Raw genomic sequence first — 15,034 nt, forward strand, 5'->3', positions numbered from 1 at the left:
AAATTTTTAAACTAAAGCCAAGAGTAGAAACTTCAGTATATAGAGGATTTACCGAAAACTCAATATTTTGAAGGGGTTAGTATATAGTTTCATCGAGCACTGACATAAGATGATGGTCAAAGCGTTTAGAACCTCTGTAGTCTCCGTTTCTCAATATAATGAATATTTTATAATGTTAATTTCATTGATCTAAGCATTATATGAAATTTTACTAATAAAAATTATTAAAAATTTATAATGATTTTTATATACCATGAAAGATAGTTTAGAATACATTAATTCAAATTTAGAATGTGGTTTGAAAATTTTAAACTAAAGCGAAGAGTAGAAACTTTAGTATATAGAGGATTTACCGAAAACTCAATATTTTTGAAGGGTTTTAACCCACGGATTTTGAAAAAAATTCAAAAATTCAAAAATCTGGTTTTAGTGTATAGTTTCATCGAGCACTGACATAAGATGATGGTCAAAGCGTTTAGAACCTATTTAGTCTCCGTTTCTCTAGATAATGAAGATTTATAATGCTAATTCCATTGATCTAGGCAGTATATGAAATTTTACTAAACTAAATATTAAAAAATTAGAATGATTCTTATATACCATGAAAAATAGTTTAGAATTCATCTCAAATGTAGAATGTAGTTTGAAAATTTTAAACAAAAGTGAAGAGTATAAATTTCAGTATATAGAGGATTTTCCGAAAATCATTATTTTAAAAGAGGTTAACCCACATTTTTTGAAAAAAAAATTAAAAAAATGAAAATCTGGTTTTATTGTATAGTTTCTTAGAACACTGACATAAAATGATGTCCAATGAGGTTTAGAAACTCTGTTGTCTCCGTTTTTCTAGATAATGAAGATTTTATAATGCTAATGCCACTAATCTAGGCAGTATATGAAATTTTAGTAAACTGAATACTAAAAAAATTAGAATGATTCCTATAAACCATGAAGATAGTTTTGAATACATTAATTCAAATTTAGAATGTGGTCTGAAATTTTTAAACTAAAGCGAAGAGTATAAACTTCAGTATATAGAGGATTTACCGAAAACTCAATAATTTTGAAGGGTTTATCCTATGTATTTTGAAAAAAAAATCAAAAATATGAAAATCTGGTTTTAGTGTATAGTTTCATTGAGAACTGATATAAGATAATGGTCAAAAAATTGAAACCTTTATAGTCTCCGGTTCTCTAGATAATGGAGATTTTATAATGTTAATTCCATTGATCTAGGCAGTATATGAAATTTTACTAAACTAAATATTAATAAAGTATAATGATATATATATATATATATATATCATAAAAGATAGTTTAAAATACATTAATTCAAATATAGAATGTGGTTTGAAATTTTTGAACTAAAGAGTATAAACTTTAGTATATATAGCATTTGTCAAAAACTCAATATTTTTGGAAGGAGTTAGGCCACGGTTTTGAACAAAATTCAAAAATATGAAACTATGTTGTATATTGTCAATTTGAACATATTATTATAATTGATTAGTAACCACAAAATTAATTAACCCACAAAATATAATATACTACTCCATCCGTTTTATTTTATTTGTCATTCTAAACTTATGCACACATATTAATAAAATTTAATATGTGATTTTATATATTTCTAAAATAAAAACACAATTACCTATACACCTAACCACATTTCAACCAATAGAAAAATAAACTGGATAATCTTATTAATAAATTTGGCATTGAAATTCTAAAACGACACTTATTTTGAAACGGAAAATTTTCTCTAAAACGACACTTAATGTGAAACGGAAGGAATATGTTCAAACTTCAAAGTACACTTACTACTCGGGTATAAAACATGTATATTTTTCAAATGTACGTATTTTATACATAAATGACTTAAGTAAATTGAAAATAACAACATTCAGATTACTATACAAATATGTTTTTCAACAAAAAGAATGGGAAAAAATATTCAAAACCATCGCGGGAAAATGGGATTTATTTGGCGGGAAGAATAATCACAATTTTCCATTAAATAGTTGATAATATAATTATTTAAGACATGAATATTTTCCAGAATCTTCTTCAAGCGCTGTTTCGAATTATTCCCAACTGAAGCGACGGGCGTTCCCATTAGGGTTTCTCGAGGGTGGGAATCTAAAAAAATCATGTACGGAGGCGAGTTTGACGGTAACGCCGCATTCGCCGGTGGCGGTTTCATGCCTTCTCAGTCAACCACGCAAGCGCCTGAGTCCTCATCTGCTTTCAGGGTTTCGTATCTCCTTAAATCTTCTTCTTTCTTCTCGTTTTTGCGAATACGATTATTATCATGATGCCGTTTCGATTTTTCCGGTGGTCGATGCATCCTCCGATTCTCTCGCGAAAATTATTACGTTATCATTTTCACTTTCGATGTAAGTATGAGTTATCTCTCTGTTTTTGCAGAATCGGGATGCGCGTACGTTGCTTCCCCTGACGTTGAAGCAATTGAATAGTGTTTCAACCAGCGGTGAATCGAATTTCTCCATAGACGGCGTTGACATCAACACTGTGAGCTCTTTTGCCTTCTTCAGCAGTTAACTCTTGTTTGTTTACTGATATACTGTGCCCTATTAGCGGTTAAGTTTTTGAGTCAAGTTCAGTCAAGTATATGATTTACATCTGTAGATTCTTTACTTTGGTGATCTTGAGTATGTTTGGGCTGTAGATTTGATGTCTATTGAGCTAAGCATTTGAGGTTTTGTGTTGTATGTGTTTGTTTAGGTTGCAATTGTCGGACGAGTTTCTAGAATTGAGAACCGAATCACACAGGTTGATTTTGTTGTAGATGATGGTACTGGCTGCGTTGAATGCATCAGATGGTAAGTACTTCTTTGCTTCTAAATCTTATAAGAACTCAATTTGAAATGCTCTCACAATGGCTCAACTATGTCTTGCTAATTCGTAGTGAACAATGATTTGCAGGTGTCATGAACGCCAAGAAACTGAAGAAATGGAAGCTGTCAGGTATATTTCTGCACAACAACTCTTGTTGATTCTTTGATTTTGGTTTAGTATCTAACTCTGACAGTCTACATCTGTTGCAGGTTGGGAATGTATGTTCGCCTACATGGACACCTGAAAAGCTTTCAGGGGAAGCGATCTATGAATGTTTTCTCAGTCAGGTACATTGCCATACTAGATCATTCTATGATATTGATATCACAATCTGCTTTCTACTTTTGAGATTTCTGTTTTATCTATATCATATTTCTTTGTGGTTTAAAGTGTTACATACTCTGTATTTCTTTGTCTATAAGTAAATGAACTTGCTGAATCTGGCCAGGCCTGTCACTGACTTCAACGAGGTTGTACACCACTTTACCGAGTGTATCTATGTCCACATGTACAACACTAAGCCACGGGTATTAGACTATCCTTAACCTTTATTTCAAGCTTTAATCCACAGCCTAAAACTTAATTCATGTTGTGTACTAACCTCAATTATCTCCAGGGTGGTTCTGTTACTCAGGCTACGGAAACTCCTAGGCCCCAAATGCCATACTCAACGACGCCAACCCCTGCAAGGCCATTCCAAACCGGTCCCTCGAACCAGTTCAATGATCCAATGCATGGCGTAAGGCAGACAGTCTTAAATTACCTGAATCGTCCTATGCACCTGTAAGTTCATCTAATATCCCCAAAAGAAATCATCAATTCAACTTTTAATACTCATGATTATACTTTGGTTTCGAAGCGAGCATATCAACCACTAATGTCTCTATGTGCCAACCTTAGTTAAGTGTTTTAAGTAAAACTCATTCAACAGACCACAATAATACAGCCTTGTTGCGTATGCTTGAAACTGAAATGTTGCAGATGATGGTTTTTTGAGTTAGTGTTAAGTTAATTGTCATTAGAAAATTAACTTCTTTCGTTGGATTTTCTCTTTCTCTCGATCTCACACAAAAAGCAGAACTTGGTATTTGGTTATATATATATTTTGAATACTTTTCAGGAGATCTGAAGCTGGAGTTCACTGCGATGTGATTGCACGCGACCTCGGGATTCCGCTGCCTCAAGTCAAGTAAAAATCTCCCCATTGTTTCTCACATCTCCCCTCTCACTGACAAAGTTAACAGTATAAAAATGGAATCTCTATTGACAAGAACCGCTTGATCTCTGTGAATATCTATGGCAGGGACGCGTTGGAACAGCTCTCGAACGATGGCTGCGTTTACTCTACTAGCGATGAGACTTGCTTCAAATCAACCGCAAACGCATGATCAAAATGGATTTATCTACAGACCAATCTTTTTTAAGTACGGAAAAAGCCTTTGTATAGGCCCTATGGTACGACAACTTATGGCTTTAAGACTACATCTATCTAATAGCTTTTGGATTTGTTAAAATAAACTCAAAGGTTCAATCAAATCTTTCCGTCATATAATATTTCTTTGGTCTACTTGCCCAGACATTTAGTCCCAAACAGAGCCGAGTTTTGGGCTGGGCCGTCTATTTTTATTAGTCATTAGGGGTTAATAGTATTCAATGCAGCATCATGAGCAAAGTCTCAAACTTGCTATGTTTGTCAACTGTAGTTGGTAAAGCGTCATGACTTTCATAAAATGACTAGACCAGCTGAATAATGTTATTTGGAAAACTATTGTCAAACAAAAATGTTCAGTTTTTCTTCTGTTCTGCAGATTTAGTTGAATGACCATGGCTAGTTGTTTCTTGACTATCTAAAATCTTGGAATTATGTTATGTTGTAATCCATATGAAAACCCCAAGTGGTAGTATACTAGTATTATAAAATTTCAGTTCAAATAATTGGGCTCTTTAAATATTATTAACATTGTCATAGTCGTATTGTCACGAGTCACCGAGTGACTTTACACCTACGTCAGTTGTTTAATTTATTGTTTTTTCCATTTGCAAGTTGGTTTTCTCGAATTTGCGCAGTGAAATGACATTCAAATTTACATCTCGTAGAGGACTGATTAGCTTAAACTTCAATCTACGATTTCATTAGACTTAAAAATATAGTTCCAGATAAATCGATTACATAACTTAGAGTTCTGTTTTTTTTTGTGATGGAACAATTCATGTATTATAGACAACAAACAAAGATTCAATTTGGATACAAAACATAAGAAAACCTGAAACTAGAGACACTTACTGACTTATTATTCAGCAGGGAACTTAACGTTTATAAAGTTAACAAGAGCGACCAAGAACTTATCAAGATAGAGTACTTAAATTGTTTTACATCCAAACAGCCATTGGTCCATTACAGAACCTAATCAAAGGACAACCGTAGTACGGATACGACAGATCGGTAGGACCCCTTATAGTATTTTTTTGTAATAACTATTTTGTTTTTTATTTTTTTCCACCAAGAGAGAAAGAGAGAGAGGGAAAAATTAAAATCAGTCACATGGAGAAGAAACGAAAATACGGATATGATCCAAGAAGCTAAGATGCTGCGGCCTATCGTTCCGCTTCACGTACCCACGCGCTTCCTTCTCCGTGTACGCGCCGAACGATCTCCTCCTATTCCTCTCCCACAGCTCCTCCTCGTAGCTCTTGTGCGCGTAGTACGCCTCCACCACGCACGACAAAGCATGTTCTGTTTCAAGATCATCTCCTCCTCCTTCCTCCTTCAGGAGACGGATCGGTTGTCTGACGTAATGGCCACGGCTCGTCCCTTCGAGCTCGTCGAGGCGGGAGAGACCGCGAGGAGAAACCGCGTAGAGCTCTCCCGTGACGCGCTGGCCCGATCCGGGCTTGTTGAGGAGGAAAGGGACTCGGTAGGGCCCGCAGACGAGGGGGTACATGTCTAAGGTTTGGTAGACTCCTTTGAAAGATGCGTCTCCGGATCGGATCAGATCTTGCATCAGGACGTGGTTCGAGAATCCTCTCTTCAAAGTTCCGTATGAGAACACAAGCGTCGTCGTTTTGGCGGTGATGGTGGTCTCCGTGGCGTTTGATTCGTGGCCCATGGTTGAGAGAAATAGAATCAAGAATCGTATTAAGAGAGAGAGAGAGAGAGAGAAGTTATTGGAATCTCTGGTTTTTAGGGCGTGAAATTTTGGTTGAGCCGATGACGCGTTTATATAGTAGTGGATTTGTTCCTCTTTTGCTGCTGATTGTATTATTTTATTTTTTATTTTCTCCAGTTTTGTTTTTTTTTTGCGTATAATTAATAAGCATATTTAAAAAAAATAAGTTGCTAGTTATAACTTGCAAGATACTAGCATTTTATTTAAATATGCTTTCTATTTTCTGTGGTTGAAAGTATAATAATAGTGTAAATCCCAAATAAGTATGTTTCTTAACTACATTAAAAACATGGCTAATCATAGTTATAATTTTGGTTTATAAATATCAATAATTTGTAGATATTAATAAGGGTCCCTTTGACACCAAATTCTTACTCAAATATTTTGGTTATGATGGAAATTGAATAAAGAGTTGCGTTTAGCTGGTTACCATATGTGAATGATAAAAAATATTAAAAGAGGCCCACTCGGCTTACTAAATGGACAAGTACTGCAAACGCCGTATCATATACATCATACAACATATCACATGTCATAGACCAAAATAAAAATCTTTAGTTTTTTTATGTAATAAAGTACTTTTTCTGTTCTTGGGATAGAAAACCAAAAAAAAATATCAATAATTGGCGTGAGAGGTTGGTGTGTTTGGGATTACGTGTGGATGCAGAATGTAGCATCACCACACATTACAGCCAAGTTGCCATTCTTAATTTAACCTTGTATTATTTGGAAAGTTTTTTAGATCCATATTTTAATATCATTTAAAAATAAATTATTAGTGTAAGGGGTGGACAATAGCTCAATCAAAAAGATATACGAACACATTTGTCTGGGTTATCTTTGATTTTAGAAATCCAGAGGTGATTATTTGGATGTTATAAGAACAGAAAACTTGTATATTCAGATAAATGAAAGAATAAAAGGCACGTAAATACTTGGTTTGATTGACAAAGAAAAGATGAATAGATGATTAAGCAATGGAATAATTGACAACACACACAACACAAAAGCTAAAGGTAAATTGGACTTTTGTTCCGTGGCTGCAGTACGATTGCACCGTACTTCTTTTTACCTAAAACCTGAGATATTTTGTTTTTTTTATATTAATTTAAACGGCGGAAAGATAAAAGTAAATCAAAAGTGACCTTCCTAGCAACTTTTTAACACAGCGCAGCCTGTTCCATTACAGGAATCTGACAACATCTGATTCATCAACCATTGAATCAAGAAAGAATAATAATAATATGATATTCCATAATAATATGGTTAGACGTTTGTAATTTTCTTTTGAGCGATTTAACAATTTTTTCAGTGTTTAAAACTGTATTTTCCATGTTTAATTAAAGACTTATTTTGTGGAAGTTAAAGGTTTCTTGCATGTAATCATTTTCATGTAAAACCACCATGGAAAAAAACAAGAAAAAAGAAAAACAACATTGTGAATGGTGAACTGAAAAGCACATTAACCGGTGGACACAAAGCATGACTCACTGAAAACTTTAGGGCACGTTCAATGGACAGAGTGACAATGAACACAAAAACTTTAGTGCATATTTCACTCTGCTATTCTTTTTATGAAACCATTATAGTATTAGACTATTTCCATTTTATGATGAAAAATGATGTTTCATGATGCAGAATTTTTTTTTTTAGTTCTATTAGTTTAGTCTACTAATCAGAGCAGTATTCTTGTATAATAAAACCTTAATATACTTCTAAAAATCATCTTTGTCACTTTTATGTTATATCCCATGAATGATATAATACAACACAGTAAAGGCGTAACACACACAATCTATGAAGGTTAAGCATTGACTAGACACATTGTTTTCTTCTTATGGTGTATACCATCATATTTCTAAAACATACAACATCCTGCAAAAGCTGTTATATCGTCGAACGGGGTGAACATAAGGCATACACCTCTGTATTACAGCTCCTGATCAAAATCTGTGGAGACCGAATAATAATAATGCCTTTTTGAGTTTCAAGATCAAAGGTTATATAAGCTCTGTTTCTGCTTCAGATGACACAGTAGCCTGTTAAAGAAAATGTAAGAAGTGAGACAGAATAGCATCAAGCTATATTGACCGGAATGGAATTATCGAGCATTGGTGTAGAGCAGAAAAGGAGTAAACCAGATCGAAACCTTGCTCATCTGTAGTGTCATTGCCTTCAGCCAATTGAATAAAGAGCTGTGTTTAGCTGGTTTACCATATGCGAATGATAAAATAATCAGAGGAAGCCCACTCGGCTTACTAAATGGACAAAGTACTGCAAACGTCGTATCATATACATCATACAACATATCATATGTCATAGACAAAACAAAAATCTTTTTTTTTTAATGTAATAGTTTTGCTTTAATCTATTCACTTCTTGGGATATAAAACCAAAAATATAGCAATAATTGGCGTGAGAGGTTGGTGTATTTGGGATTACGTGTGGACGCAGAATGTAACATCACCACACATTACAGCCAAGTTGCCATTCTTTATTTAACCTTTATTATTTGGAAAGTTTTTAAGAAGATCCATATTTTAACATCATTTAAGAAGATTAATCAGTGTGTAGGGTGGACTGTGGACAATAGCTCAATCAGAAAGACATACAAACACATTTGTTTGGGTTATCTTTGATTTTAGAAATCCAGAAGTGATTATTTGGATGTTTTAAGAACAGAAAACTTGTATGAATTGTCCATCCAGAAGTGATTATTTGGATGGACAATACTTGGTTTGATTGAAAAAGCAAAGACGAATTGATGAAAATGATTAAACAATGGAGTAATTGACAACACACACAACAAAAGCTAAATTGGACTTTTGTTCCGTGGCTGCAGTACGATTGCACCGTACCTCTTTTTACCTAAAACCTGAGATATTTTGTTTTTAACTTTTATGTTATTTTAGTTGCTCAAGAAAAACCTTTACGTTATTTTAGAAAGCGGAAAAATAAAGTAAAGCAAAAGTGCCTTTCCTAGCAACTTTTTTTAACACAACGCAGCCTGTTCCATTAAAGTAATCTGACAGATCTGATTCATCTACCATTGAATCAATAAATAATATTAATAATATGATATTTCTTGAGCGATTAAGAATTTTCCAGTGTAGACTACAGTTTAAAGCTGTATTTTTCATTTTTAATTACACAATTATTTTGTGAAAGATAAAGGTTTCTTGCATGTACACAATGGAAAAAAAAAAGAAAAAGAAAAAGAAAAAACAACATTGTGAATGGTGAACTGCGAAGCACATTCAACGGTGGACACTGGACACAAAGCATGACTCACTGAAAACTTTAGTGCACATTCAATGGACGAAGTGACAATGAACACAAAAAGTTGCTTTAGAAATCTTTTAACATTTTGTTTAGTGACTAGATATCATTTCACTCTGCTATTGTTTTTTCTGAAACCATTATATCATATTTTTTTCCAATTTACAAATGACATATTTCACAATGTAGATCTGAACATTTACTTCTATTAGTTTAGTCTATTAATTAGAGAAGTATATACTTGTATAATAAAACCTTAATATACTTGTGAAAATGATCTTGTCACTTTTATGTTATAAGTTATAACCCATGAATCGTAAAATACAAAAGTCACACAATCTATGATGGTTGAGCATTTACTAGACACATTGTTTCTTCTTATCGTGTATACACTCTTTTCTTTTTTTTTGGTAAAATGTTAAGATTGTATACCATCATATTTATAGAGCATACAATACAACATCCAGATAAATCTGTTATATCGTCGAATGGGGTGACCGAATAGTATTTGCCATTTGAGTTTCAAGATCAGATGTTAATTGAGCTCTGTCTCTTCTTCAGTTGATACAGTATCCTGTTAAAGAGAAATGTACGAACTGAGACAGAGTTGCATCAAGCTATATATTGATTGGTAATAGAGTTAACAAGCGTAGAGCAAAAAAAGGAGTAAACCAGATTGAAACCTTGCTCATCTGTCGTGCTATTCCCTTCCGCCAGCTGTTGTGTCCTGCACATTCAAGGTGTTTGGTTAAGCAAACATAAAAAAAAAAAAACTTTTCGAGTTAAAAGAGAGGGACGTACCATGGTGATAAGGAGTGACTAATGCCAAGTCCATTGCAAGTGAGTATCAGTCCCTTAAATCTAGCCAGATACTCCTGCGTTAATATCAACATATCTCAACATACTAATAATGCCAAAGGAGTTGAAAACAGATTTGTTGCAGTATCTCAAAATGTAACAACATTTCATTACCCGCAAAGTATACTTGTGAATCTCGTATATTCCGGTTAAATCATACTCAAAACGTAAAGCAGGGTCCATTAGCACTGCAAGGAATAAGAAACCAGATCAAATTACATTAAGATATCAATGTACGAACCCCTTAATTAAGACAAAAGTTCAACCTCAAAGATTTTGAAATATTATATTTTATTTATTATAAGTTTTGATTCAAAAGCAACTTCATCGATTCAACAAGTGATCCAAAGACACGAAGCAATCATATATGCAAAGGAGTATACCGTTATAAGCTTCATTGATCTCCTGAAACTTTGAAGTAGCCACAGTGTCACCTTTGTGCTTATCAGGATGCCACTTCTGCATCATGGCAAGAATCTCAATAACACTTTTACTAATTAAATTTTAGAACTAAAACCAAAATGAACACATCAGAGTTTTATAATTACTAACCAAAGCAAGCTTCCGATAACTCAGTTTGAGCATCTCCTCAGTTGCATCATAATCAACTTCTAGGATCTTATAGTAATCCTTCTAAAAAAACAGAGTAGATCAAATTCATATTAGTGATCACTCATATTTTCCAGCAAGCAATCAATTCAAGAAGCATCCAAAACTGTTTCTCTCAAAAGAATAGTGAAAACGATCTATTCTATAACAGCAACGAATCATCTCTGAAGTTCATTTGGTTTCACTCAATTTTGTAGAAAAATCTAAACATTATATGAAAAACAAGAATGAACCACAGAAACAACTATAGCCAATTAAACCCAGTAATCATCAGTGATAGAAAATTATTTTAGTACCTTGGGAGAATTGTTATCTTCCATCTGATGCAAAGAGGAACAGAGCAAGAATCTCTTCCCACATCATCTAATTAAAGAATATAAACAGCAATAAATGTGAAATAAGGACTGCAGATTTTTCTTTTTCTTATTTGTCTCCTCGGAAAAATCAAACTAATGGCAGAGAAAATACTGAAATCTTTTATTTTTCTCCAGAAAAAGATAGAATTTCAGCAGCAAAATATCAATCGAATCTGTGGTTTTGCTTTGCTTTTTTTCCAGTTTATTTTCTTTGTTTTTGTAATTAGGAAGAAGATGCATTTTTTTTTAACTTTTATTTGTTAGGTGTGACGTTGATTGAAGATAGATAACCGATTGCATGAAGAGGCAACCGGTTAAACTGAGTTTGACCAATCCGGTTTACGGTTTATCCACAGAACATATCCCTTTCACACATGTAAATAACATCATTTTTGGTTTTACCTGAGATAGTACTTAGTACCCTTTCTTCTCAACTTGCAAGTGACCCACTTAGGCATAAATTTCTGAATACTCTGGATGTATGAATAAAATTGTCAGCTGCTCGCTGATATGGTATATCTATAACGAACATGAGTAAAGGCTAAAAATAGACATAAACACACACTTTAGGTTTAAGCAGATCAGTCTACAGAACCAGACATCTTCTCATCTGTTTTTTTTCCATCGCCTTCATATGTGCATAGTTGTGGCGAGTCCTGGTTTGGTTGAGCCTTCTTCAGGAAACCAAAAGACCAAACTAAAAGATAGGTTCCCTGTTCAAAGAAAAAGAAGGGTTCATTTATATGAACAGATGATCCAGAGCTACTGCAGATGCTCTCCCATGTCTCTTGATGGTGTGTTGCTATCCCTAAGAAGTAAGAATCCCTATGATGATTTGTCAGGGAAGTTTCTGAAGAGAAACATAGGAGTATTCACATTCTGCTTCTTGTGTTCCCATCCAGACACTTGTCTCTGATTCTGCTGTTGTCTTTGTTGTTGTTGTTGTTCCTTCTCCAGGGGAGAGAAGGATAAGGATAGTGAGAGAGAAGCTGCACTGTCTTCTTCTGCCTTCTGGCTACTGCTACTTCTATGTTTCTCAGTGGCGCTTGGTCTAGCCATGAAGGGCAAGACGGATCCTGTGGTTGTAGTAGTTTCATCTTCTCCTAGAGCCAACTCAAGATTTGGGACCATACCGAGTGACCTTTGTTTGCTGCTGTCATTGCCCAGTGCTCTGGGATTATCGTCTACCATTTCATCATCGTCTTCCTTTCCATCATTCAAATCCAAAGGGAACACGATCCTTTCAGCTGCATCTGGAGTCTTCTTGATCATAGTTTCCTCCTCACGGGGATGGGGACCAGGTGTATCCCTCCTGAATATGTTACATTTGGTTTCTACTCCTGTGCCTGTCTTCAGCTTTTTATTCGCTGGTCCTTCACACAACCCTACACCAGTCAGATCATCCATGTTCACGTTCTGATTCACGCCAGATGAATTTACTCTCCTAGGCCCTGTCAATGTCAATAACAGAAGATTCATGAACACAGCTGTGAATTTGTTTTTTTTTCTGCTAAGTTTTCCTGGCCAAAGAACTGAACCACAGGGCTCATTACAGCCGAAAGCAAATCCTTATTGTTACCTGAAATCTTCTCATCCTTCAACTGTGGGCTAAAACCGATCTCTCCTTCCTCAGTTTCTTCCACCGCTCCACTAACTCCACCGCCCGCTTCACCCTCTTTATCATTCTCCTGTTCACACCCATGAATCCATCAAATATCTGCACTGTTTAGATAAACCTAGTATCTGTCTAAAACGGTTTCTTAACTAAAACAGATGAAGAGCAAGATAAATATATAACTAGAGCAGAATAATAAACGGCATATGTGATTCAGAAAAGAACCTCATAACTAGAGGTGAGATAGAGATCGAGAGACAGATGGTAGGTGTGAATTGGAGGGGTCTAGAAGCACCAACCTTCAAACACGATTGCATTCTGCTCGATGGGCGGTCAATTGAGAACTCTCTGTTGCTTGGATTTTCATGGTAAAAGCCTTCACGTGTAGACAACACTCTCCCCATATTTGGCAAAACATTAGACGCCGAAAGAGGTTTGCTCTTGAGTGGATCAGAACATTTCTCCTTTTTTCCTCGAAATACACCCCAAAGGAAAAAGAACATGTTCCAACCTGCAAAACGCGAAGGATACAGCACCTCTAAGCTATAGACACGTGCATACATAATCAGTGAAATTTCAAACACTTAATACAGAAGTTCAACCCTAAGAGAACAGTGAAACTTTTTTAACAAAACGTATGTTCACGATGTAAAGAGTTCTTACGCTGACAGTTCTGAGGAAGCTGATTCGACGCAAAAATCAAAAGCTCAACACCCTCGAGGCTTCCCTTTAGAGCTAAATCTTTCTGGATCATGTTATCTACCAGGGGCTTGTAATATTTCTCATAACTGTGGGTAATAAGCAACCATCACGTTTTGTCAGGGGATTAGGAAACATGACAACATGAACAACTATATGATATGAAGTCACCTCTCGATGTCCTTGGCAAAGAAGAAAAGAGCCACATGGCCTTCCTTAGCACCTATATCTTGAAACTGCGAAGGCCATGTACGTAGCCTGGGTACTTCATTTAAGGTCACTTTTACTGGAAATTGATTCACCACTTCAGCAACCTTAGGTGATGCTAATGTTGATAGATATGCTTGCATTCCACAATGCATTGCCGATATATTTCTGCTTTTCTGCACCTCCATGTTCCCTCTGATCAAAGGAAATATAATGTTTATCTACAACACAACAAATGCATAAAAGAGATCTTCCTGAAAAGAATGAAAACCATACTGCCAAATGTATTCATGCTCTGGGATGGCTGAGGTTGTCGACAGAACAGATGGGTCAAGCACAGGCAAATCACTCATGACCGGTTCCACAGAAGGTAAATGAACTGCAGGCTCTACAGATTGAGAAGCAGCCATTGCATCAGCACTAGCGAGTGGAAACTGCTTTCTATTTACTGCAATCGTCTGCTTGTCCGTCGGTAAATTTGGATGCCCTCCTTGCAATCCCACAGGAAAATCTCTCATGACCGGCTTTACAGAAGGTAAATGAACTGAAGGCTCTACAGATTGAGGAAGAGCCATTAAATCAGCACCAGCGAGTGTAGACTGTTTTCTATTTACTGCAAAGGCCTGTTTGTCTGTCTGTAAATTTGGATGCCCTCTTTGCAATCCCACAGGCAAATCTCTGATGACCGGCTTTACAGAATGTAAATGAACTGCAGGCTCTGCAGATTGAGGAGCAGCCATTGCATCAGCACCAGCGAGTGTAGACTGTTTTTTATTTACTGCAATCGCCTGCTTGTCTGTCTGTAAATTTGATTGCCCTCCTTGTAATCCCACAGGCCAATCTCTCATGATAGGCACCTTCGAGGGAAGATTTTGAAGAGTCCTATCACAACTAGAATCCACATTAGACACTGACGGCAAATCAGACTGCTCCAATCCACGGTTCTTCCCAAAGCTAGGTTTTTTCCGGAGAGCAGCATCAACCGCTGCTCGCAACCTATTGCCCTTATTAATATCCTCCTTAGTGTTTCGCGTGGTAGAGAGATTGCTTCCAGAGGCACATGAAGTCTCAGCAGGTTCTGCCGCCAGACCTTTTTGAGATGGTAGGTCTTTCGAAACAGCAGAAGTGTCAGACCTTTGGCGACTACCAACATCCCCAACTGCATATGTGAGAAACAAATCCCAAGGTGTCAATCATGATATCTATAAATGCAGAGAATCGTTCACTTGCAGAACAAAAAGCATATAACAGTAATTGTACCAGAAGCAACTATATCTTCCAGGCGGTTTCGACTTAGATGTCTGGCTTTCTTTGCCAAGCTACCTTCTTTAACATCAGACTGCAAACTCTTCAAATCACGTGCACTATTTGCATAGGAACTGGAC

General features: G+C 35.7%; 4 protein-coding genes across 7 annotated transcripts in view; 1 reads left to right on the forward strand and 3 right to left on the reverse strand.

Annotated features, from left to right (window-relative positions):
* Positions 1-2,061: 2,061 nt before the first annotated feature.
* LOC108807368 (replication protein A 32 kDa subunit B) lies at positions 2,062-4,413 on the forward strand. The gene is made up of 9 exons (XM_018579645.2): positions 2,062-2,252; positions 2,428-2,532; positions 2,746-2,843; positions 2,947-2,988; positions 3,069-3,146; positions 3,308-3,386; positions 3,476-3,642; positions 3,980-4,048; positions 4,163-4,413. The coding sequence occupies exons 1-9, from the start codon at positions 2,151-2,153 to the stop codon at positions 4,245-4,247; spliced, it is 825 nt and encodes a 274-aa protein (XP_018435147.2). The 5' UTR covers positions 2,062-2,150; the 3' UTR covers positions 4,248-4,413.
* A 775-nt stretch (positions 4,414-5,188) lies between these two features.
* On the reverse strand, positions 5,189-6,063 carry LOC130497089 (putative gamma-glutamylcyclotransferase At3g02910). Its single transcript, XM_056990008.1, has one exon. The coding sequence runs from the start codon at positions 5,964-5,966 to the stop codon at positions 5,394-5,396; it is 573 nt and encodes a 190-aa protein (XP_056845988.1). The 5' UTR covers positions 5,967-6,063; the 3' UTR covers positions 5,189-5,393.
* Positions 6,064-9,570: 3,507 nt separating this feature from the next.
* LOC130496885 (uncharacterized) lies at positions 9,571-11,356 on the reverse strand. 4 transcript variants are annotated; one of them, XM_056989502.1, is made up of 7 exons: positions 11,069-11,354; positions 10,716-10,796; positions 10,547-10,622; positions 10,278-10,351; positions 10,107-10,180; positions 9,989-10,032; positions 9,571-9,879 (listed from the first exon to the last, which is right to left on the reverse strand). In XM_056989502.1, exons 1-7 carry the CDS (start codon positions 11,090-11,092, stop codon positions 9,863-9,865), a joined length of 390 nt encoding a protein of 129 aa, XP_056845482.1. In that variant the 5' UTR covers positions 11,093-11,354; the 3' UTR covers positions 9,571-9,862. The 4 variants fall into 4 exon arrangements, with proteins under 4 accessions (XP_056845482.1, XP_056845481.1, XP_056845480.1 ...); XM_056989501.1 differs by having other exon boundaries at positions 9,978-10,032; XM_056989500.1 differs by lacking the exon at positions 9,571-9,879 and having other exon boundaries at positions 9,886-10,032; positions 10,716-10,793; positions 11,069-11,356.
* Positions 11,357-11,578: 222 nt separating this feature from the next.
* LOC130496912 (uncharacterized) overlaps positions 11,579-15,034 on the reverse strand; it is a 5,540-nt gene continuing 2,084 nt past the window's right edge. The window contains exons 2-8 of the mRNA XM_056989591.1: positions 14,910-15,028; positions 13,926-14,808; positions 13,614-13,844; positions 13,407-13,531; positions 13,043-13,254; positions 12,708-12,816; positions 11,579-12,579 (exon numbers count right to left, since the gene is read on the reverse strand). Of these exons, the coding sequence (XP_056845571.1) occupies positions 11,954-12,579; positions 12,708-12,816; positions 13,043-13,254; positions 13,407-13,531; positions 13,614-13,844; positions 13,926-14,808; positions 14,910-15,028 (2,305 nt within the window). The 3' untranslated portion in view covers positions 11,579-11,953. The remainder of the gene's footprint in view (positions 12,580-12,707; positions 12,817-13,042; positions 13,255-13,406; positions 13,532-13,613; positions 13,845-13,925; positions 14,809-14,909; positions 15,029-15,034) is intronic.

Source organism: Raphanus sativus, chromosome 6 (genome assembly GCF_000801105.2).
Source record: "Raphanus sativus cultivar WK10039 chromosome 6, ASM80110v3, whole genome shotgun sequence".
NCBI lineage: Eukaryota > Viridiplantae > Streptophyta > Magnoliopsida > Brassicales > Brassicaceae > Raphanus > Raphanus sativus.

Excerpts from the sequence above, each read along its gene's own strand:
- LOC108807368 (XM_018579645.2), top strand. The coding sequence starts at position 2,151 with ATGTACGGAGGCGAGTTTGACGGTAACGCCGCATTCGCCGGTGGCGGT. Across the intron at positions 2,253-2,427 it reads AGTCCTCATCTGCTTTCAGG|AATCGGGATGCGCGTACGTT; the intron begins GTTTCGTATCTC and ends CTGTTTTTGCAG. Across the intron at positions 3,147-3,307 it reads ATGAATGTTTTCTCAGTCAG|GCCTGTCACTGACTTCAACG; the intron begins GTACATTGCCAT and ends GAATCTGGCCAG.
- LOC130497089 (XM_056990008.1), bottom strand. The coding sequence starts at position 5,966 with ATGGGCCACGAATCAAACGCCACGGAGACCACCATCACCGCCAAAACG.
- LOC130496885 (XM_056989499.1), bottom strand. The coding sequence starts at position 11,092 with ATGGAAGATAACAATTCTCCCAAG. Across the intron at positions 10,181-10,277 it reads TTCACAAGTATACTTTGCGG|GAGTATCTGGCTAGATTTAA; the intron begins GTAATGAAATGT and ends ATATTAACGCAG. Across the intron at positions 10,033-10,106 it reads AGTCACTCCTTATCACCATG|GACACAACAGCTGGCGGAAG; the intron begins GTACGTCCCTCT and ends TTGAATGTGCAG.